The sequence below is a fragment of the Amblyomma maculatum genome, unplaced genomic scaffold, assembly GCF_055883805.1.
Source record: "Amblyomma maculatum isolate TAMU_Amacu unplaced genomic scaffold, ASM5588380v1 scaffold_14, whole genome shotgun sequence".
In the NCBI taxonomy this organism is placed as follows: domain Eukaryota; kingdom Metazoa; phylum Arthropoda; class Arachnida; order Ixodida; family Ixodidae; genus Amblyomma; species Amblyomma maculatum.
Window position 1 is genome coordinate 123,133 of NW_028146739.1, and position 25,152 is coordinate 148,284.

General features: G+C 49.4%; 1 protein-coding gene across 5 annotated transcripts in view; it reads right to left on the reverse strand.

Moving 5' to 3' along the window:
* The window catches only part of LOC146172058 (ubiquitin carboxyl-terminal hydrolase 8-like), a 469,773-nt gene that overhangs the window by 74,441 nt on the left and 370,180 nt on the right, over positions 1-25,152 (reverse strand). For all 5 annotated transcript variants that reach the window (XM_084586092.1, XM_084586094.1, XM_084586091.1 and 2 more), the window contains one exon: positions 23,143-23,394. In XM_084586092.1, the coding sequence (XP_084442218.1) occupies positions 23,143-23,394 (252 nt within the window). The remainder of the gene's footprint in view (positions 1-23,142; positions 23,395-25,152) is intronic.

Sequence of the window (25,152 nt, forward strand, 5' to 3'; positions counted from 1 at the left end):
TAATTTATTTGTAAGCGTAACCCCTAAGTAATTATATGACTCCACCTCTAAAATATTATTACGTAGCGGGAAGCGATGACAACAGGAGAACAGAGGACATAAAGAAGATGCTCGATGGCCGTGAGATGACGTTTAATGAATCTGTGAGCGAGCCTAGATCGCGCGCTCCTGCCCATGCCACTGCCCTCTTCTTCCTCTTTCGTCCGTAACATGACCCGGGGCCACCGAGCGATCGTCCCGATCATAGACGAACAAGTTTACCAATGATGATTCCATGGCATGATGATGGCCGTGTCTAGATGCTTGAAGAAGAGGAAGAAGTAAGAATAGAACGGCTTGCCGGTACAATGTCTGATGCGTGGCTGATCCGCCTCTCCTGGAGCTGTCAACCATCCGTCACCAGAGTCCATGGGACCAATGGCTCGAGGTCACGTCGGGCAGCTTGTGCGGGGGTTCGTGTTCGTGTCCATTGGTTCTTTCGAGTCATTCTGGTCTTTCGGGTCCTTCGTCTCGGTTCTGACTGGTCTGCCTGTTCTCCTTGTCTTCAGGTCCGGGCTGGGGGCTGGGCGGTGGGTGTTGGTCAGGTCTGGGCTTGAAAGGCTGGGACGAAGCTGCTCGGCGATGTCCCTGGCGATGGTCCCGGCTTACAGATGGCATCGATGCTCCAAGGCGAGGATGGGGATGACGTACCCCGCGCCTCCACCAAATGTTACGTGGCGGCAAGCGACGACAACAGGAGAACAAAGGACAGAAAGAAGATGCTCGATGGTCGTGAGATGACGCTTAATGAATCTGTGAGCAGGCCTCGCGTGCGCGCTCCTGCCCATGCCACTACCCTCTTTTTCCTCCTTCGTCTGTAACAATATTATTGTTGTTAAGCTGATATGTAAAGGAACACGGGTATATTTTCCTTCTTACTCTTAAAAGTACCGTTTTATCAGTGTTTAACTGCATACCCCAATTTGTACACCAGAGGGAAATAGCTTCTTAAGTATCCTGCAATATTTCTTGTGCATGTAATTTCTTTAAACACAACACAGTCGTCGGCAAATTTATTTCTGTTCATTTTCACTTCTTCAGAAAGAATGCATTTTTCAGTGTTGTCAATGGATGCACAGATAAAGCAATGTTCAGCTGTTGAGTGCTCAACTGTCTTGCAAAAAGGCAGGCAACAACAATGCTGCACTGACAACTATAATGCACCGTCTTCTCCCTTTAGTTTACCTTAACTTTAACGTTAAGCGTAAAAAATCTCCTTTTTCAACAGTACCACCGAAGGCGTGCTAACGCATTGGTCTTCCGAGTTCCTGATCACATATGCTTCTAAAATTTCCCTTATCAACCTATCCTTATTCCTTCTAAAAACCTGCACATTGTGAAGGTCAGCTGGGCATTTTTGTTCTGCGATACTTAGCTCCACAGTCCTTCCCGAGAGAAAGGAATAATTGTAATTAAAGGTTTCGTTCCTTGCATTGATGTTGAAGAGGTTTTGGAGAATGGCTTTGTGAGAGCCACTGTCGAAAGCTTTTTCCAGATGCATGGCAAGAATGGCTTTGGTTCCAGTTTTATTAGGGGGATCTATTACTTCTGCATGCAACTGAAGCATTACGTCCTGTGTAGGAGTTGACTTCTGAAGCCAATCATTGAGCTGGGCAGTAGGTCGTTCTCTTCTGCATAGTTCTGAAGCCTATTTAGAATAACATGTTTCATAAGTTCAGAGCTAAGCACGACATAAGAGAGATAAGTCTTAAGTTCTCTATGCTTAGTTTCTTTTTGTATGTAGGAATAGACAACCTTCGCATATTTCCACGTCTGCGGAAGTTCACTTTTGTTCCAATATTCATTCATTAAGTCTGTAATTGCTCAGACTGACTTTAGATCTATGTTTCTTAGCATTTTATTGGTTACGCCATCTGGCCCTGGTGCCGAGGTAGTATGTAAATGGCCAATCACAGCGCAAATTTCCGCGTCCACGATCTCTTTGTCTAAGTCTTCCTTAGCAACTCCTTTGTACTCGTAGGTGGCATTGGGGTTGCTACTGGTCTTGAGATATCGGCTTTGGAGTTCGCTTAGCAGATCTGCATCTGTACCTGGGTATTCGTGTACGATTTAATTCATGTGAGATCTACTTGCTGTCTTATTGGGCGTGGGATCTAAGAGGTGTCTAAGCAGAAGCCGGGCTCTTTTGGTCCCAAGTTGGCCGTTTAGTCCATCACGGATCTGTCCCCATTGTTGTTTGCCTGGTCCCTGTGCGTGGGACTCGATCTGTTGTTCAATTGGATCTTACTTTCTTGTTACACCTTTGTTTCCTCCATCTGTTTAGGACGCTTTTGTGTGCCCCTCCAGAGATCCAAGAGTTTAGTATCAGCAAGGGACTGTTCCTCCGGTGTTTTTATATTTTGGGTGGCAACAGTAAGTGTCTTTTTTTAGTTGTGTAACCCATGCTTCTAGATCTTCTATATAATTAGGGGCTGTGTCCGATCTCTTAGTTTTCGAAAGCTGTCCTAGTCCTTAATTCTGGTTTTGGTTGATGTTGATTTGTGTTAGTGTGGAAGGTGATTTGTATGATACAATGATTGCTGCCTGTTGGGTTTCCTGTGTTCAGCCATTTCCCTGCTATTATGTTTTTAGTGAAGGTTAGGTCCGGCATTGTATCTCTGCTTACGCTGTCTCCTATGTGCGCATATGTTTGAGGGTCGTTAAGAAGAAAGAGCCCTAAGTCTCTCATGGCTTCCCATAGATTAATTCCTTTTCTGTTAGATTTTATGTATCCCCATTCTGTGTGGGTAGCATTGAGTCTCCTACCACGAGGAGTTGCGCCCCTTTGGCTAGCTCAACTGCTTTCTTTAAAAGACCAAATAGGCTGATGCCTTTGTCTCATGGCGGGCTATAGATATTTAGGACGAACAAGTTTTTGGTTTGGTTTGGTTTGTGGGGTTTAACGTCCCAAAGCAACTCAGGCTATGAGAGACGCCGTAGTGGAGCAGAAATTTCGCACAGCACATGGACGCCTTGCTTTTTGCCTCCATCGAAAAGCTGCCGCCGAGGCCGGGATTCAATCCCGCGTCCTTGGGAACAGTAGCCGAGCGCCGTAACCACTGCGCCATCCCGGCGGGATGATGAACAAGTTTTTATCTCCACGTTTCTTGGGTGCTATTTCCAATAGCCTATAACTGGCCTGGACACTATCAAATTGCTGCTGTATGACTGTAATGTTTCTCTGTAATAAGGTTGCAATTAGCCGTTTCTTGTTGGTACCCGCGTCTTTCTTAATGAAAGCTTTATATCGGGCCGGGCTGGTATGTCCTTTATTCTCCTGGAGAGCAATGATGTCAGGTTTATTAATTTGTGCTAGAATCTGCAGTAGGTCCTTTTTAGACTTAAAGCCTCTGCAGTTCCACTGCCATACATTAAATTCTTGCTGGCAGAGGGCCATGCTGCTCTTGAACCTTCTGAAATATGTGGGTAGTGATCTTTGTTGCCCAAATTTCTATTTCTACTTTGAGTAGTTGCAACAACTCTTGAAATTGGCTATCAAGTTTTGCTTCCAACCATTTTTCTAGTTTTTCTAGGTAAGATTTGTAATGAGGTCCTGATTTGTCATTCATCAGTCGTTAGTTTTTGCTTCTGTTTATTTTGGGGGCAAAGAGCGTAGGGGGGCTGTTTCAGCTGTACGTTTAGGTCTCTGGTTGGTGTCAACTTCCATAGCCATGTCAGTAGGTACGGAAAGATTGGACAGTGTAGCGGCCTCTTGGGCGGTACCCGGAACACGGATATCGAAGAGAAAAAAACAGCGCATGGTGGTGGCTCATGCAGTCTCTGCAGGCAGCCTTATTCTGGTACCAATCAACAGCAGTCTTGTTCCTTCACTCGTTAGGCCTTCATCTGGTGACGAGAAATGACTAATCCCGTAGCATTCACGAAACAGGACTCATGTCCGCAAAACATCTCGTCACTGCAGGTTGCATCTACCACCTTTGTCTCCAGAACCCGCACGTTTGGTTCCACTAGATTCAGGCGCAATTTTACCTTGCCCACATCAGCTCGGAGACGACACGATTCTACTATGTCACCTCGAGCCTTCCTTCCGACATTGCTGGGGAGCTCCCCGACATTCTCTCCGCCACCATGGACGATGCACCTTATCAGCACCTGAAAACCAAAGTGCTGGAGAGATTTATGCCATTGGAATGCTCCCGCTCTATCAGCCCCTTACCAAGGAAGACTTTGGTGATTGCCGCCCTTCCCAGCTTTTGCGCCGGATGTGCCAGCTTCTCGGCGAGAGCAATACTTCTAACCACTCAGCGTTACTTCGACAGCTTTTCCTCTGCCTTCCCCAGCCCATTCGCCTCGCCCTTGCAGCAGCCGGTGACGTCACCCTCGACCGCCTGGCTGAGCTCGCCGATAACATTCGTGAGGCGACCTCCCCATTCGTCACTGCAATTTTGCCGCCTACAGACCCAGCGATTTCACACCTGGAGGCCCATCTTGATGAGCTTGCAGCCTCGGTCGCTGCACTCTGCAGCCTACCACAGGAGACCCAGCCGCCTCGTCTCGATCATCGTGCTCTTTCGCGCACATGTCAAGCTCAGAGTCCCTGCCCTCCAGTTCTCTGCTGGTACTATCGGCATTTTCGACACCGGGCTACGAAATGTACACCGTCCTGTTCGTGCTCGAGACACACCCGCTAGGATCACTAACGGCGGCGTGTGGTCCTGCCAGTCGTCTGAGCCACCTATTTATGGTAACTGACACATTCTCCAACACCTGGTTCTTCATAGACACGGGTACAGAAATCAGTGCAATTCCACTGACTAAGGCTGATTGTTCCAAGTCATCAGGGCAGTCGCTCCATGCTGCCAGTGCCTTGTCTATAGCCATGTATGGATTAAGATCTCTCACCCTAGACTTCGGGCTTGGCCGCACTTTTTGATCAGTATTCCTCATCGCAGATGGTGGTTCACCTGATCATCGGCTCGGACTTCCTCTCATACCTCGACATGAACGTTAGCGTGCATCGTCGTCGCCTTACTGGCTGTCTGACTCATTTCTCCATCTTGAGTCTTGACCGACCTTGCTCCCATGGGCATCCGCTGATACCTTCCTCCAAGTTCGATAAAGTGCTGGCGGATTTCCCGGAGCTGACCAAGCACCAAGCCATGTAACCTCACTCAGGCACCAAAACATACGGTCACACACCACATCATCACCCGGAGTCCACCCACAGATGCTCGACCACGCCGCTTGTTTGGAGACTGTCTCGCTATCGCCAAACATGAGTTTGACCGCATGCTGCAGCTCGGCATTATACGCCCATCGTCCAGCATGCGGACATCTCCGCTGCATCTAATGCCTAAGTGGGATCCCGGTGGCTGGCGTCCTTGTGGCGACTATCGGGCCTTGAATACCAAGACTGTCCCCGACAGCTATCCGCTGCCCCACATCCAGGACTTAACGTCACGCCTCCCCGACTGCACCATTTTTAGCAAAGTTGACCTGGTGAAGGCATATCACCAAATTCCCATCGAACCCATCGAACCCACCGACATACCTATGACCAGCATTACGACGCCCTTTGGTTTGTTTGAGTATGTGCGGATGCCTTTTGGACTACGCAATTTGGCTCAAACCTTCCAGCGGTTCATGGCTGAGGTCACGTGGGGCCTGCCGCCTGTCTTCGCGTACCTGAATGATGTTCTCATCGCCAGCTCTATGCCTGAAGATCATGAGCAACACCTACGTGCTCTGTTCAAGCATCTACAGCAGTAGGGCCTGGTTGTGAATGCTTCCAAATGTGTTTTTGGTGCCTCTGACCTCGAGTTCTTAAGTCATCACATGTCCTCGGAGGGTATTCGCCCTCTTGCGTCCGCTGTCCATTATCCCCAGACTACAACACTGCACCACTTACAGCAATCCCTGGGGCTGGCAAATTTTTCCAAGCGCTTCATCGCGCACTGTGCAGGGCTGCTTCGCCCGCTCACTGACCTGCTCCGGTCAACTGCTGGCTCACCCTCTGCCATTTCTTGGTCACCAGAAGCCCGGGCTGCCTTTACTGCCACAAAACAACCAGTCACGAACACCGTGCTTCTGGTCCATTCATCCGGCAACAGTCCTTTGAGATTGATGATGGATGCTTCCAGAGTGGCCGTCAGAGCCGTCTTACAGCAGTACATTAACTTTGAGTGGAGACCATTGTCACTATCGGAAGCTACTTCCTGCTGAAACTCGTTACAGCGTCTTTGGCCTAAAGCTCCTGGCCATCTGCCGTATTTACTCGCATAATGCTCGTACTTTTTTCGTGGAAAATTGATGCTAAGTTGGGGGGTGCGATAATTACACGGGGAAAATAGGTGCGAATCGGGATTCTTAGGTCAGATATTGTCATCATCATCATCAGCCTGACTATACCCACTGCAGGAAGAAGGCCTCTCCCATATTTCTCCAATTAACCTGGTTCTGTGCTAGCTGCGCATCCACTTGACCCCTGCGAACTTCTTACCCTCATCCGCCCACCTAACTTTCTGCCGCCCCCTGCTATGCTTTCCTTCCCTTGGAATCCAGTTTGTTACCCTAAGCGACCATCGGTTATCCTCTCTTCGCACTACATGTCCTGCCCATGTCCATTTCTTCTTCTTAATTTCTACTAGAATGTCAGTAACTAGAGTTATTTCTCTGTCAGTAACTTGAGCTATTGTAAATATAACCAAAACATTACTTTCAAGCAGAACTTACCCTTGCTATAAAAGTACAGGGTCGCCTAAAGCCTAAATTGCTAAAGCACTTTATTTACCGCACGCAGCCTCATCATCATTGCCTGCGTTCCGTGCTATAATGCTCACAGCAGACCACACAGTTCTACTCTTGATCATAGACTTGATGCGAGTCTGTATTGACACTGCAATCGCTGTCTCTAGTAGCGCACTATGCAGAACTCGTTGACGCTGAAGTGCCAGCTGGCAGCGCAGTTGCTATGCTGTAGCACGTATTCGAAAGCTTTCAGCTTAGAAGCAGCTGTATAACTTGCGTACTGCCTCATCGCAATGCGGCACCAAGAACACGGTAGACGGTGGAACGAAGCAATGAACACGGTTGGAACGAAGGAACAATGACAACGAGACGCGGAGCCACCCCGCAAAATGGCGACGACTACAAGCATCATGGAGGTAAAAAAAAGAAAAAGACGAGCATAACCTTATGATGATGATGATTACCTGAGTAGGCTATCGCCGCCTGGTAGCACGTGCACACGAGGCCAGCTAGGCTCAGTAGCGCTCCAAAGATGGCGCTTGTTACTACTAGCAGACGACTCTCGCGGTGGTAATAAAGTCGAACCCGGATACAGTCGAACCCGGTTATATCGAACCCAGATATATCGAATTTTGGTTATATCGAACTTGCGGAATATCCCCTTGAAAATCCCATGTAAAAGTATAGGAAAGCCGCGTCATATATCGAACTTAATTTCACCGGTCGTTCGATATATCGAACTTCGCACCACGCACTGGAAAGCGTGCTTTCCCCAAAGACGATCGCATCACCCTTGGCCGTTTGCCGCGTGCCGTTTTCAAGCCACGTGCGGAAGGAATGAGAGGGGACAGTTCGGCGACGGCTGGTCTGGGCAGCGCTGCGCCCATTCCCCAAAGGCGCGCGCATCTGCAGTTATTGTTTTCCGCGCGCCAACACATGACGTTTGCAAGCCATGTGCGTGGGTGTGCCCATCCTTTTGCCAAGCTATCTTTCTCCTTCAGCACGCGCTACGCATGCGCCAAGCCAGCTCAGCCCGTTTTCAGACAGGCGTCAACGCTTTCTCCAGCGTGTGTTGCGAACTTCAATACCGTAGCAGTCTGGGCGTGTTGGTTATTCATGATGGAAAAATACAGCGCAGGGAAGGACGAGGACAAAATGAAGACACATAGGACACACGAGCGCTGCAAGTCAGCGCTCGTGTGTCCTATGTGTCTTCATTTTGTCCTCGTCCTTCCCTGCGCTGTATTTTTCCATCGTGTTGCGAACCCCTCTGCGCGCGCGGTGGCTGAGGTGGCTGTGGTGCCTGCGGACGTTAAAAAGCGGCAGCTCTCCTTTTTTTTTTTTGCGAGTCATCCTTTTTTATTGTTGTGCTGTTCGGACATTAAGAAGCGGCAGTTATTATATTTTTTTTTCTTTTTGCGGGAGTTGTTTATCCTTGCATGTATGAATCAACGAAAGCATGCGGTCAGCTGCTGTGATCATGACGCCCGCCCCAAGCGCGGCGTGATAAATCGAACCAGGCTTGTGCAATCAAGCCATCACGGGCACTCTGCCAAGTTCGCTCCCCGCCACCGAAGGAGCTATCAAAAGATAAACGCGCCCCGACGTTATCGCTGCGCAGCATCTTGGCACACTGCCAAGAAATTAGTTGTGGATGAGGAGACCGAAATGGAGTGGCGCACGGCATCAACATGCAGGCGAAAACGCTCGCGAGTTCTGTCGCGGAGACACAGAAACCTCGTTTTAAGCTACCACGGTTGCTCGAGCGGCGAGAGGGACGCAGTTCAAACACGTTGAAAATTTTTCGCTCTGTCGCTGCCGCTTGTCGCTGAGATCGCTCAATTGCTTGCATGTGAGCGAGCAGACCTTAACGCTTTCTTTTTTTCAAAATTCCCGGGTGCAAAAGTAGAGAGTGGGTTCATTATGCGAGTGGGTTGATTACGCGACAAATACAGTATCGCTTTTTCGCATTGTAAGTGCCGTCACAAGCGAATTTCTGTATATCAAATTATCAATATATTGAAGCATTTCGCGATCCCCTTCGAGTTCGATATATCCGGGTTCGACTATACTGTGTTTTGTGTTATACAAATTTGCCCAAAGGACATCTCAGCAACTAGAGTAGCTGGAGCTATAATTCCTTTATAGTATTATTAAGCTGCAAGTACAATGCATGCAATGTTGGAAGCACATCTTTGTTTTCCTCTTTAAATATTTTTTTTTATCCTGAATTTTTTATATAGTTGCCATGACTGCTAATGCCAAGTTCAATGAGCTGCTAAATCTCTAATATTAGCTCAATTTGAACTGCTTCCAATGTTCAATCCTTACATTTTATAGTATCCATTTGTATATTACAAATTAATTTCTGATGAGCATTTTTCCCTTATTGTTTGGGCAGACAATAACAGCAATTTATAATGCATTTTTAATACCTCTTGATCCAATTGTTCCAGAAAAATGTTTGTATTGGGCGCGAGCTCTACCACTGGAGTGAGCGGTGCTAGCATCGACCTAGGGGAGCCAGTTACCATTCCGCAGCAGTCCAGGATGCCGTAACGTACTGCAACTAACTGCCTGCTTCATTCTGTGTAGTCTGTCATCGAAAAAAAAAAATCCTCAAGCCATCGCCTGAAATCCTGCTTATTGCCTACATCGAGCGTTCACGTGCTGCATCTGCCAGATACCAGCTGTGCCTGCACTTTGCCCTTGGGCCATCAGCGATACTTTCTCGTCCAGAAGTCAGCTGCGCTTGCACAGCTGGAAGGGGCATCGATATCACAGGAAGGCTATAAAAGGCTATAAAGCTGTTGAAATTCCTGGGTACAATTTTCTTTCGCGAGATAGTACCTATAACACGTGGTTGTGGCCTCGCACTTTTTGTTCGAAAAGGGATCGATTACTGTTGTAAATGCATTGCTAGTTATGAAGCAGGTATAGTTGAAACTGTTCATCGAACTGAAGTGTGGCATCATTATGGAAAAATACAGCACAGAGAAGGATGAGGACAAAATGAAGACACATAGGACACACGAGCTCTGACCCTTGACATGTTTATGTTCTTGCGAGGAGTAAAAGAATTCGAAAACCTGTGAGTCAACACAGCGAAGCCCGTGTGTCCTATGTGTCTTCATTTTGTCCTCGTCCTTCTCTGCGCTGTATTTTTCCATCATGAATAACCAACACGCCCAGACTGCCACGGTATTGTGGCACCATTATTGGTGTTGTTTACCGCCCATCTAGCGCTTGTCTAAACAAATTCTATTCCGTAATGGAAACAACCCTTTGCGATGGGTAAATCGTCTTTGATTGTCTGTGGTGATTTTCAACACTGATTTGTTGAAAGATGATTGCCGTGATAACCCCTTGCTGATACAGTCCTTTAACATGACAAATGTGATACATGAGCCAACTCGAGTCACTAACCAATCAGCCTCTCTGATTGACCATGTCCTTTGCAACAAGGACATAAATGTGTTTGCTGGTGTCTGTGACATTGCCATATCAGACCACAATCCCGTTTTTGTTTTTTATCCCTGTCACCTTTTGCGCTGTCCTTCAAAGCCGTCTAGAAAACGTACGACCCAAATCAATTACGTTCAAGTGCGATCTCTGCTTCAGTGCACCAATTTCGAAGGCGTGCATGATGATGACATAGATATCAAATATCTGGTGGTGAAAATCACAGAAGGAATTGATCGATCCACTTGCACATATACTAGGAGTAACTACGACCATGGTATATGCCCTTGGATGACAAAAGTTATACTTGAAGTCCTGAAAAAGAACGATTCCTACTATCACAAGTGGAAAAACAATCAGACTAACAGTTATTACCGGGAACAGTTTCAATGCTACAGAAATAAATTGGTCGCCATGATGAGGAACTCAAAGAAACATTACTACACTAATCTAATTAAGAGACAGGAAGGAAATTCCAAAAAGATATGGGGGATTGTGAGCGATGTTGCTGGATTAATAAAAAAAGAATATATCTTTCCGAAAGTAATCTCAGAGAAGGTGGCTGATACCTTCAATAATCATTTCATCGATCGCGAAAAAAAACCTGGTTAATTCCTTCCCTTCAACAATGCCTCGCTTAGGGAGGCCTATAGCAACAAATAATACCTTCACTTTTCAGAAGATAACTGAAGAAGAAATGAGGTCAGTAATTAAAACTCTGTGAGAAAACAAAGCTTGTGGTTATGACGGAATACCACCGAAAATGTTAAAAGACAATATCGACATTCTTTGCACCCCCTTATTCAACATAATTAAGCATGCAATGGTTAGCTCCCAGTATCCAATAAACTTGAAGATTGCAAAAGTTGTGAAGTCTACAAGACAGGAGATGCCAATGACCCCGACAGTTACAGACCCATATATGTGCTTAATGTAATCAATACTGTTTCCGAAAAACTAATAACCTTACAGTGAGACGCCATTCTTTTGTGTCCAACATGCATTTCATCGAGTAAGATTTCACCTATATAGAGTTGGCTAGTTCCGTGAGTTGTGGCCAAAGGAGTGGCACTGATTAAAGTTTATGTTCTTGCGCTTATCACTTGTGAAGCTAACAAAGTCTGATTTCTGGCAGGATAGAAAATATACTGGCTTCTTCACCAAGCAGTACCCAGAGCAAGGAATGCCCGTCCGAAAGTGGGTCAAATTTCTCCTCAGTGAAAGCACTGATGCCTGAAACATTTCTGCTGCCATGCGCAGCGGTAAGCATTGCAACTCGCCTTAGGAAACTTCAGTAGTCATTTCAAATGACCAAGAAAACAAATAATCATGCATACTGCCACCTGGTGTCCCCATGTTCTTGCTGCGCCTGAAAGAAGAGGACACTGAAGTTGACTCTCGCGTGCTGTGTGCCGAACTTCGCCTGCTGGTACAGCTTCGTCCCGGCGTTTTAGTCAAGTCTAGCCCTGTTGTCCGTGACGTATTTTGGTGGAGGTGCTGGGTTCGATCCCAGTACCTCTCGCAACCATGATCTGCTCACGTAAGGGTCAACAATACTAAGTGGAAAAACAAACATCCACCCGAAGCTCGAGTGGCAATAATCGCGGTCAGTGAGCAAGAAGGAACACACTGTTCAAGGATCAGCCAGCACTGTGCGAAGTGCCTCGCATCTGTCATCACCTGACAACTCCATTCCTCTAGCAGAGAAATATGATTACCAAGCAAAGCAGCGATGTGGCGGTGCAGCACGTAATTTTCTCAAAATGATTACCGTGATTTACGACTGCTTATTTCTGACCAGATCTGTCACTTGTTCACTTTTTTTAACAACAGCAAAAACAACGCTGCAGGTGTGCAGCGTCGTAGCAGTAGTTGAAACTCGCCGGGCTATGCTTCGACAGCTCACAGACTCTGTGAAATGGCTTCTTGCCGAATAGAGTTGTTCTAATACCTCTTCAACAGGCCTAGACCGAAGTGTATACGAAAGAAATTCAGCATCAATGCACAACTAAACTGCCTCATCACACAGCAGCAGTTCAACGTGCAATATCCCACTTGCAGCTGAGAGGTATGTCCTCGCGCCCAATATTTGAAATCAGCACAGAAAACTGAACATTTTACTGAAGTTTCGTCAAATTTGGACTGTAATAATAAGATTAGTTTTAAGACCCATGTCACTCATTAAGAGATAGGAAGCGTACAGAGTAGATCAGAAAAATAACACAAGAAGAAGAAATAGCCATGGGCAGAACATGGAGTGCTAAGAGAGGATAATCAATGGTCGTTAAGAGTAATCTATTGGATTTGAAAAAAGGAAAGCGTAGTAGGGGGTGGCAGAAACTTAGGTTGGCGGATGAGGTTAAGAAGTTCTCAGGGGTCAAGTGGGTGCAGCTAGCACAGGAACTGGTTAATTGAAGGAAAATCGGAGAGGCCTTCACCCTGCAGTGGGTGTAGTCCACCTGATGATGATGACATTCATAAGGTGTTGCATGGCCTTTAAAAGATAGCAGGCAAGCAAATTTCCCAGTAGTCTTTCCATTCTGATTGAAACTTGTCAGCATATGTGCAAAAAATCAACACCACCAAAGAACAAAACCATCATGCGAAGTCATCCACGAAACAAGACACATTGAGAGCGACAAGGAGTAATCTATGACGTGCCGCTCAAACGCAGCAAGAGGTACACTGGACAAACAGGAAGGTGCATCAACACTAGAATGACGAAACGCACCAACCAGGGTTCATAGCCACCGTGAAGGAAAAAATTCAAGGGCTTTTAAGGACTTTTCAAGGCCCCAACCAAGAATTTTCAAGGATTTGCAACAAGACTTTTTGAGCCCATAGAAAAAGACCACAACACGCTTTACAGCAAGGAAGCACATCTTTTACTGCACACAAGCAAAAGTAGGCACATTTTCCACAATCAATAGCTAACTAGCTTTTTTTCTCATACGTATTGCACACACCCACAAAAAGAGGCCCATTCACTGTGGGATTCGGGCTTGCCGCGGCTGCCCTTTCAGCCGCCGCCGCCCGTGCCATGTTGTTCTCCTCGTTCCCTTTCTCCCGCCTGAGGCGGCGGAGAGTTTCGGACAACTTGTCACTGTCGTTTGGCCATAGCTCCGCCCTGGCGTCCCAGTGGCCGTTCTCACTGGCGCCTTTTGGCAGGAACACGGCACCGCTTCGATGGCCGCGCTGGCGCGACCGTCCGAGCGGGGCCGAGAGAGAGACCCCTTCGAGACATCGCAAGGTGCGTACACTACTGTTCTTGTCTGCTGGCCTTTGTCCACACAAACCAGTGTGTATTCGAGTTTGTCTGCTCCGGGTCGTACCTGAGAGCGAAGCTCGAGATTGTCGATCGTGATCCAACGATCCGCGACAGGCGTACCTTGTGGTGGTTGCCCACTCTCTCTCAAAGGAACCCTTTGGTCACTGCGAGAGACATATCACAGCACGCCCTTGCGTGCTTGCGGCGCGCATTCATTGTCACTGCGTGCACACAGCGGAGCTTTGCTCCTCACACGCTCCTAGGACGCGGTGGCTTGTGTTTGTGTATCGCTGGTGGACGACGTTCAATAAACGTCTTCTGTGTCACTAGGAGGCTAGTGTTTTGCATCGAAGCGCTCTCCTCCCTGCGGAGGTTGAGTGCGCGCTGGGGTGTTTCAGTGTGCGCGTGGTGATGGCTGATCGGGGCTTCGGCTCGTGTGACGCTCGAACCCGCGGTGGTTGGTGGCCTATGCCCACGTAGAAACCACAACTGGCGCCCAACGTGAAAAGTCTTGGCTCTTTGAGTTGGACTGCACATTGGCTGAGCCGGTCGCCTTGACGATCAAGCTCTTGTGCCATGTCTGTCACCCCTTGCGGTGCACACGGCAGCGAATCTGAAACGCGCCACATGTCGGCTCCTTACGCAGTCGTAGCGTCGTTTGATCCGTTGGATGCTGCTCCTCTGAACAGCCAAACACAGTGGCCGGCCGCCGGCCCCATTGGGCTATACAGCAATGCCGCGAGGAACGTTGATCATTCGGCTCCCATTGGAGCTTTCTCCGGACCACCCTGTGGTGGGACCGCTACACAGATACCTCCGCTGCATCAGCTTTCCGCCCATGGCGGAAGCAGTTCGCGCGACGCCACCGCTACCGGCAGCTGCGCGCAACAGCAGCCGTGCCCCGCTAGTAGTCAGTTCTGCTCGGTGAATGGTGAGGCGTCAGCCGGACTCCCTGCGGAGACCGCGCCACTCATCGAACTGGAGGACCGTCTGCCTTCTTTGTTCGTGCAACCCGCCCAAACCTCCTCAGAGGAAAGGACGCAGGCGCTGCTCACAAGCGCTGCCCAGACGATTCAGTCGCTAACAGGGGTGGATGAGGCGCTTTCGGCCGCGCTGAAGCTGTCTCACCCTGCGGTCATGTTGCCCATGCCGATGTACCGTGGCTATGATGATCCTCTCAGTGCCCGGGATTTCATTGATTCCCTCGCCCATTACCAGGGAGCTATGGGTCTCCCTGATGAGGTTGTGCTTGCATGCATCATCCCCGCAGCGCTGACTGACACAGCAGCAAGGTGGTACCGGCTTTCCGGCCACCGAGCAGCGACTGTCGAGGAGTTCTGTGCAGCATCCATGCGCGAATTCCTGCCTGCTGACTATGAGCGTAGGATGCGGCGAGAGCTAGAGCTCCGCACACAGACTCCGGACGAGTCGCTCCAGGAGTTTGTGCGGGCTATGGAAGACCTGTTCTCAATCGCTGAGCCAACAGCCTCAAACGAGGAACGCGTCCAAAGAGTGATCAGGCAGGCACATCTGACTTTTTCAGCATACCTGCGCGGCGGCCGATTCCGAGATCTAGAGGAGCTGGACGCCGAGGCAAAGCTCATTCAAGGCGACATCCTAGCCGCGCGTGCCTATCGCCCGCCACCGCCGGCAAACAAGGCCCTTGAGCCACGCTGCGCATGGAGAGGGGCCATGACCCTTCCCCACCAGCGTGAACCCGCACAAACTGCCTTTGCAGCCGTTGGCGGGCGAAACGATGCTTGGGAGCTGAGCGAAAGAGCTCTGGATCCTTACTAGTATGGAAGACGAGCAGCCTGAGCTGCACAGTTTTCTTACCCGCGTGCCGAAGGACGCCAGGCGACCCAAAGCGCAGTGGAGGGAGAAGCCCGCAAAAACCGGCCCTTGTTTGGTGGTGCAGCGAGCGGACCCAGGCAGGGAGACGCGCCTTTGTCACGCGGCCAAGCTCGCGGGGGTGTGCGCTGTTTCCGTTATCAAGAGAGGGGACACTTAGCAAGAGAATGCCCCGTAGCCAGGCCTTCTGCGAGGCAGGAAAACGGCGGCGGGGGTCGGTTGTAAAGAGATAGCCACGCAAGCTTTGCTAATTCCGTCTGCGTACAGGGTAAGCTGTCTCGGTGGTGCGCCCACGCCATTTATTTCGGTCACCCTTGCTGGCCGCGAATTTCCGGCGTTACTGGATACAGGAGCCAGTGCCTCCTTTTTCAGTGAACAGGTGTTGTCCCACTTGCAAAAGCACTCGGTGCGCTTGTGGGACTGCCTTTATTCATTTAATCTTGCGAAAGGCGTGGTCCATTCGGCTGGTGCCGCGAGGCTGACTGTCAGATGGGGAGAGCGAGCGAGACGCACGCGTTTCATTCATCTCCCTGGGCTCAGTGTGCCCATGATTCTCGGAAGGGACTTTCTCCTGAAAACCGGGATCGTGGTGGACATTGCGAATGGCGGCTATCGCGAAGGACCATTTTCCCAGCTGAAGCCGTTCATTAGCTCCCCGGCGTCGGTATCTGCCTGTGCAGGCAAGACGTTCGGAGCGTGCCACGCTCAGCGATCGGAGCCCCGCCCTTGTGTCGAGCGTTATGCCGTTCACACCCCTCTGTGGGAGCGAGCGACGCGGTACGACGACGCACCCCATCCACTGGCCGCCTCTGCGGTAACTTTGGATCAGACACAGAAGGCTCGGTTGACAGCACTTTTACGTCAGTACGACGAGCTCTTCACCGATCAACCTGGCTGTATCATTTTCGTGAGCCACGCGATCGACACTGGAGAAGCGCTTCTGTTGAAGTGCAATCCCAGACCCATCAGCCTTGCAAAGAGGCAGGTGATTGATGGGTTGTTGGATGAGATGCTATCGTCGGACATTATCCGTCGCTCGTCCAGCGCCTGGGCGTCTCCGGTGGTGTTGGTGCCCAAAAAGGATGGCAACCATCGCTCGTGTGTAGATTATCGCCGTCTGAATGCGTTGACTCGCAAGGATGCCTATCCGCTCCCAACGATCAGCTCAATCGTAGGAAGCCTAGGCAGTGCGCGGTATTTTACCAAACTAGATGCCTCCAAAGGGTACCTACAGGTCCAGATGGATGACATTGACCAGCCTAAGACCGCGGTCACGTGCCACAGAGGGTTGTTTGAGTTCACTCGCATGCCCTTTGGCCTCTGTAATAGTCCAGCGACTTTTCAGAGGCTAATGGACCGCATCCTAGGCGAAGCGAAATGGTCCCATGCCATGTGCTACCTGGACGACATTGTGATTTATTCACGAACCTTTGATGAGCACTTAAGCCACATTGCCGACGTGCTCGAGAGGGTACGGGCTGCTGGGATGACTTTGAATCCTGCAAAAGCCCAAATAGCGCGAACCCGAGTTCAGTTGCTTGGGTTTACGCTGGGCGAAGGCTCCATTGAGCCGGATCAGGAAAAACTTCGAGCCATACTTGAGTTTCCTGTGCCCAAGGACACGCGGCCTGCGCCGTTTTCTGGGAATGGCAAATTTTTAAGGTCATTCATCCCGTCCTGTGCCCACGTGCAGGCGCCCTTGACCAAGCTCTTGGGAAAGACTGCTGCGTGGCGATGGGAGCCTGAGCAAGAGCAATCCTTTCGCCGTCTGTCTAGTGCCATCGCAGAGACAGCACAGCTCAGGCTACCCGACCTGACCAGACAGTTCGTAGTCCAGACTGACGCAAGCGATCTGGAATTAGGAGCCGTTCTCCTACAGGAATTCGATGGCGTGCTGCAACCTCTTGCCTTTGCAAGTTATTCTTTGCTGCCCGCAGAGAGGAATTATTCCGTTACCGAGAAGGAATGCCATCGTGTTTGCACAGCGCAAGTTTGACGTCTACCTCGATGGAACGCAGACAGACCACAGCGCGCTCAGCTGGCTGATGCGGGAGCCTGCGGGACGGCTGGCGTGCTGGGCTCTCCTGATACAGCATGACAACTTTTCAGTGCAGTATCGGAAGGGGAGCACTAACGTGGTAGCTGAGGCGCTATCTCGTGCCCCACTCGCCAGCGGTGCCTTTGCGCCGGCAAGCGGAGAGGGCGAAACAGCGGACGAGCCGCAAAGCGGCAGGAGGGGGACGCCCGCAAACGGGCCTACATATTCCGCCACCCAGGCAAGCAGCCCTTCACAAAGCGGGCGATGGGGGAGGCTCTTTGTGAGCACCCCAGATGCGCCGAGGCTAGCAGAAGTTTTGGCGGCAAACCTGCGCGCGGACAAAAACAGGCTCCCCGCTGGGATGACTGGAATCGAGTTCAGCCGTAAAGAGCTACTGACGGCCCAGCAAAATGACTCCTTTTGTCGCGAGGTTAGCGACGGTCTCAGGGAGACGGAGCGCCGTGACGCTACTTGTACTGTAGCGGGCGCAGTGGGGCAAGAGCCAGCGTGTGTCGCGGCGAGCCCCGGGGACTTATATTAGCTGGACCGTGACGGGCTCCTGCTGAAGTACATAGCCACAGATGATGAGTTCATTGACCCCTTTGAAGTGGTTATCCCCAAAAGTCTGAGAGGCGCTCTGTTGCGATTTTCTCATGACGAGCCACTTGCCGGTCACCTGAGTGGCTCCAAAGTTTTCACAAAACTGAGTCAATCGGTGACGTGGCCCGGCATGAAGCGCGACATTTTCCGCTATTGCTGCTCCTGTCAAACGGTGAAGTCAAGGGCATGATGAAACCAACTGACAGTGTGCATCCGTGTCAGATGGCCACCTGCCATTTGATGGGGCCTTTCCCCAGAAGCAAGCAGGGGTTCATTTACCTGATGGTAGTCGTTGATCATTTTTCCAAGTGGGCCGAGTTGTACCCCCTTCGGAAAGTGACAGCGCGAGCGGTGCTGGATAAACTCCAGAAAGTGTTCTGTCGCTTCGGCTTTACCAGAAGTTGACGAGCGGTGAGTCACCGGTCACCGCCGGTTCTCTGTGCTGCAGCGACGAACTTTGTCGAACTTTGGAACTTTGCCGCTGACACTTTCGTATTTACTTCGCATTCGGAACTTTACATATTATTCTTCAGGTCATCTTATCCTTTTTTTTTGTTTTTTATTTTGTGTGCCTTGCTGGTGTTTGTCTTTCTGGAGTGTCTGTCTTTTCGAGATCTTTTTGGCTGGAGCTGAAGCGCAGTTTACTTGTTGCGTGAGGATAGCATTCTTTTCTTCATGCTGGGGACCGGCCGCGTGCTTTCGCTGATGGGTAGGAGGGCAATTAAGGAGAGGAGAATGTGGGATTCGGGCTTGCCGCGGCTGCCGTTTGAGCCGCCGCTGCCCGTGCTATGTTGTTCTCCTCGTTCCCTTTCTTCCGCCTGAGGCGGCGGAGAGTTTCGGACGACTTGTCACTGTCCTTTGGCCACAGCTCCGCCCTGGCGTCCCAGTGGCTGGTCTCATTGGCGCCTTTTGCCAGGAACACGGCACCGCTTCGACGGCCGCGCTTGCGCGACCGTCCGAGCGGGGCCGAGGGAGGGACCCCTCCGAGACATTGCAAGGTGCGTACGCTACTGTTCTTGTCTGCCGGCCTTTGTCCGCGCAGACCAGTGTGTACTCGAGTTCGTCTGCTCCGGGTCGTACCTGAGAGCGAAGCTCGAGATTGTCGATCGTGATCCAACGATCCGCGACAGGCGTACCTTGTGGTGGTTGCCCACTCTCTCTCAAAGGAACCCTTTGGTCACTGCGAGAGACAGATCACAGCACGCCCTTGCGTGCTTGCGGCGCGCATTCATTGTCACTGCGTGCGCGCAGCGGATCCTTGCTCCTCGCGCGCTCCTGGGACGCGGTGGCTTGTGTTTGTGTATCGCTGGTGGACGACGTTCAATAAACGTCTTCTGTGTCACTAGGAGGCTAGTGTTTTGCATCGAAGCGCTCTCCTCCCTGCGGAGATTGAGTGCGCGCTGGGGTGTTTCAGTGTGCGCGTGGTGATGGCTGATCGGGGCTTCAGCTTGCGCGACGCTCAAACCCGCGGTGGTTGGTGGCCTATGCCCACGTAGAAACCACATCACAAACAGTGGACTTGTGATTACGTTCTAAGCTTTCCCTTCAACTTGTCATCAATTTCTGCAAGCTCTAGAGTCTTTTCTTTTGCCATTTTTCTTGAACTGTTGGATCAAACTGTTGGACTTCACAATGAAGATGATGTCACTTGTAGCTTCTGCCCTCTCAGCGTAGTTGTCAGCACAAGTTGTTAAATCGGCAATTGTTGCCTCCAGCCTCCTCTTCTTCATCTTCATGCCGTGTATTTCTTCTTCAATGTGGCTTCTCTTTGATGCCTTTGACTGCTCGATCACTTCTTTTTTTTTTATCCTTCAAGTAGGCTCGATAGCAGTTGTGTGCAGCCAAGACAGATCTATGCAACTCCTTCGTTATTACAAAGTTAAGGATGCCTCCAGCCTTGCTTACTGCATCTAAACGATTCGCTGCGACTTATGAGATCTTCTTCAGGTTTTTGACAGATATGGTGGTACACACTGAATCCTCTTTCAACAGTTGCCTGCCCATGGCTCAAGGCAAGAAGAAGTGCTTATAGGATGAGTCAACCTTGAAGATCTCAAGGTAGAAGGAGTGTCTGTCAAACTGTCGCAGGCTGCGTATTCGCCTAGGACTGAATCGCACTCATGCTTACCCAATCGTCCAACTGCAATGAGCGCGTCTAACACTTTCCTGAAGCCTGTGAGGCACTCGTCTGGATTTGAGGTCATTTGGCGACAGGCTCCTAACTAGTTGGTATGTCAGCGGGCTCTTTTGCAGAATTTTCTTGGTAGTACTGATAAGGAACTGTTTGCATTCCATCCTGAAGGCAAATACGTCCTTGGCACTCACCTTTGCAGCTTTGACCATTTCTTAAGCTGCATGCCCAATGTCAACTTGCTCTGAAGATACATGGGTATTTGGGTTTACGAGATCCATTTTGAGCTAGCCGACAATTCCTGTGGAAACTGACAGCCCTGAGCACTTGATGATCTTGTGAGGAGTTTCCTCACAAGACACTCCACATCTCTTTAAAAACAACATCAGTGGTTTGTCCATCGTGTATTCCATGAGAAATGGTTTCAGAATCATCGCGATGCCAAGAGAAAAGTTCAGTTTGGCCAACAGCGGTGGGTCCTGGCAAAATTCGCAGAGCTATATAATGACACACATTTTCGCAAGTTCAACTCTTTCTTTTTTGCACATTCCACATCACCCCGCAGCGCAACAACAACATTTTCTACCCAGCGATGAGTAACAAAGTTAAAGGAAATGTCATTTGGCCTTTTCCCTTCGTGCCGGCGCATCATGAAAAATGGGGCTTGATTCTCTATGCCCCACTTGCTGGCAACACCTGCCCTGTAAGCGTCTGCAACTTGATGGTTCTGCTAGAAGCATTCCTGATTTTCTCTAAAAAACTCTTTAGATTCATATTACGGCCATCCATAGACAGTTTTTGCCAGCAGCAAATCTGCTAATGTAGCCAGAAGCTTCTTTTTCATTTTGAAGGTAGCGCGAAAAACGAGGACCAAGAGTAGAAAGACACAACACGAGCGCTTCTACTGAAGGTCTTCGGCAGTTGAATGTCCCATGAACACCAACGCATAATATCTTGTGGTTACACGCTCAGGCATAGTATTCCAGTACCGTAAATGGATGTCCATCTGTTTTTTCTGCAGGCAGTTGTTCAAAGACTCATTAAACAGAACGGTGTAGCCATCAGATTGCTATAATTCATGTTGTAGGCACGAGAGACCATGGCACACTATGTATGCAGACTTTGTTTCATCGCAAGAAAATGACTTAGCGATTTCGCTATCCGGGAACATTTTCTTGAACAATTCCCCTGTGTGTGCTGTCGAGTTGTAGGTACAGTGAAAGCTCGTTAATTCAAACCTCGATAATTCGAATTTTCAGATAATTCGAACTATACTACTTGGTCCGGCCAAGCTCCATAGAAATCTGTGTATAAAAAAGGCCGTTAATTCGAACGCGAGTCGGTTCCGCTACGGATAATTCGAACTACGCGCCGCCGCGTCTGGACGGCTTGACGCACATCACACGGTCAAAAAAAAAGGTAAAGAAACACCTCCGCGATCGGTAGGCATAATTTGAGGCTGCGCACGTCCGAAACTGGGACAGAATAAGGAACCAGGTAAAACCATGGAAGAGTGGGTAAAACTTAAATGGCGCCATGACCGGCGTGGCAGCCGGCGGCGTTGAAGGGAGGGGACGCGGCCGCGGCAAGGTCAGTGCATGGCCGCGCGGCGGCGGCTGCCTGCTCTCTCTTCTGCGCAACCTCCGTAGCTCGCAACCAAATACTCGTTAATTCCAACCCTGTTAATTTGGAAATAGGGATAAGTACTGTCGGCGCGGTCCCAGCCAATGCCCATAAAAGGCTATGATCTGGAACGGGCACTATGGGTTAAACTTTTTTTTTTTTTTTTTGCGATAGCCATCCATCCTTCCACCCATCAGTCGTCAACGGAAGCACACGAGTCAGCCGCGATCATGACGCCGGCTTTTAGCACCGTTCGCTCCGATGATTGGAGTGGCAGTAGACGGTGCCGCCCGCCCAAGTCACTCATAGCATGATAAAGCGAACGTACTGAAAAGGAGGCTTGCACAACTGGATAAGCGCTGGCACTTTGCCAAGTTCGCTTTCCTCCCCCCTGCCCGAGCTAAAGTCAAAAGATAAACACGCCGTTATCGCCGCGCAGCATCTTGACGCACTGCCAAGAAATGTGTTGTGGACCGTGAAGGCGCGAAACAGAGGGACGCGCTAACGACTGACGCCTTTATTATTATTTTTTTTTTTTTTTCAGATTCGTAGGCACAAATCGGGGCTGGGTGGGTTCATTATGCGAGCGAGTTCGTTACGCGACTAAATACGGTACATTTATTGTAGTACAAACGGTTTTGGTCAGTTTTTTCGAGGCCATTCGATAATTCGAACATCAGATAATTCGAACTTTTTCCCCGGTCCCTTGAAGTTCGAATTAACGAGCTTTTACTGTATAGTGTGATGTTACCATTTTCAGGGTCCACAGTATCTCCGCGTCAGTCACACACTCGTGAGCTTTGCACAAGCTGCAATGAAACCTCATCATAATGACCTAGCCATCCAAAGTAATCGCACTGTCACCATTGGTAATAAAACCTCATTATAATGACCTAGCCATCCAAGGTAATGCTGAAGATGTATGCAAGCCTCATTTGGACATCATCATACTAGGCCAATCAAGAACAAGAAGTGAATAAGAAATTACTGAAGAATTCAAGACTAAGACTGATGCAACAAAAAGTTGCGTCAGCGTACCAGCAGTAGCTCTCGAAGATTGCAAAACAGAACGGCTGGGGTCACTGACCAGATCATAGATAGGAAGGGAAAAATAGTTCTTTGGATGCAAATAGTTTATATTATCTATCCCGTGCCTTATTTTTTTGTACCATCCCTTTCTGTATAAAAAGCACTATGCCTTGCAAAATAAGTCAGTTGAAGGTCGTCTTAGTGTAGTTCCTTCAATACGAAATACCCTTTGCTCTTGCCTTGCTGTGCTTTTCCCAAAGTGGGATGAAGAGCATGTTTGCAAGGTTGAGCCTGGCACAGCTCTGGACACATCATGGGATCACATGCTCCACAGCTGTCACACCCATGGACAACCAAAACTGACAATATGATGACAGTCCACGAGTGGCCCACCTGGAGGTAGCAGACGGACCTCGTGTTGGCTGGGATGGGCAGCGAGAGGCAGGAGAACACCTCAAAACTGCTGGATGACTTGCGGCACACCAGGCAGGTCAGGTTGGATACCAGCAGGCCCTCAAACAGGTCCGAGATCACCGACAGGTGCCGCTCCACATGCTGGCACCAGAAGCGGTTAATGCGTACGTCCAGCGACGCCTCGTCCGCCAGAGCAGGAAGGGGTGCGGGGGGGCCCTTTCGAAGGAGGGCCTGAATAAAGAAGGGAGCTCAGAGATAAAACAGCAAAGCAAGCCTACCTAAAAGCGAGAAAATGCGCAGGGCAGAAAACAAGTGTGACAGTCGTGGCTGCTATTCTATACCTAAACACATGCTGGCAATCGCCAAGTGGTGCTCACTCACAATGCTGTTCAACAAATATGTGCGGCAGCACGGTCACAAGCACCTCTATCTTACACTGGTCGCGTCTGTACACCCTGCAAGCAGCGGTCACAGAGGTGGTGGAAAAGGCATTCATTGAGGCTGTGGTACAGAGAAGCTACCCCAGCTGGCATTTATAAATTTCTGCAACTGCAGAACTTTACCGAGAAGGCATGGGACATTGGAGGCTCGAAAGTTTGCAGTGTCTGAAATCGTCTTGACACCTCTGACAAAGCACTGAAACTTGAGACTCCACCAAAGGTACCTTCAGTTGCAGTCCCTTCACAGACCGCTCGTGCAAGCATTCTTGACAAAATTTTCATATACAGTCGAACCGCGATAATTAAAATTTTGTATATATCGAACTTGCACAACGTCCTCTTGAAAAACCCATGTAAAGATATAGAAAAGCAGTTTTATATCAAGCTTCAATTTCAGTGGTTTGGGGAAGGTGCACCTTCCCCAAAGGTGATTGCATCATCCTCTGCCGTTTGCTGTGTGACGTTTTCAAGCCACGTGCAAAAAGAATGAAAGGTGGTGGTAGAAACATTGCCACCCTCAGCATGGCACCTGGGTGCTTCACAGGGCTCCAAGGACTTTCTTTTGCCCTCACAGCACTGGAGATGATCCTGCGTTGGTCTTAACCAATTCGGCGATGGCCGGTATAAAGTCGCGCAGAGCAGAGGCACAACAAATGAACCAAAGTGTGTGTGAAGGGGGCAATTGGGGAACACTGTGCAAAAGAGCCCTTAGTGATTTGCAGTGTTAACTCATCTGTTGTTGCTCCGATTAGCAGCTCTAGACACAGCTGAAAAATACTGCAGCCAAAGGAGGTGCCAGTGAATGCTCATTTATTGGGACCAGCAGGGGGGAAGCGATTCAGACCTGCTCGCCCGCCACAGCGCTTCAGTGTAGGGAAAGAAAAGGAAGAGGCCTCATACCAGCTACAACAGGGAAACGATGGTGACCTGGCACCACTAAGCACAGAAAAGCACTGGCAGATCGTCCTCTCAAATGTCACACTATAGTTTCAAAGTATCTAAAAATCTGTGTACTAGATACTGTATTCACTTGTGGGTTACCATCATCATCAGCCGGACTATACCCATTGCAGGACAAAAGACTCCAATTTTCCTCCAATTAACCTGGTCCTGTGCTAGCTGCATCCACTTGACTCTTGCAAATTTCTTAACGTCATCCACACATCTAATTTTCTGACACACCCTGCTACACTTACCTTCCCTTAGAATCCAACTGGTTACTTTTTGAGACCATCGGTTGTCCTCTCTTCATGCTATATGTCCTGCCCATGCCCATTTCGTTTTAATTTCACCTAAAATGTTAGCAACGAGCTATTTCTCTGACCCATCCTGCACACTTCCTATCTCTTAACGTTACACCTGCCATTTTTTGTTCAATAGCCCTTTGCATTGTCCTCAACTTAGTAGAACCTTTTTCGTTAAACTCCACATTTCAGCCCTATAGGCAAGTACTGGTAGAATGCAGCTGCTATACACTTACCTCTTGAGTGATACTGGTAAGCTGCTAGTCATAATGTTTTTTGAGTACCTTATTCAAATGCACTCCATC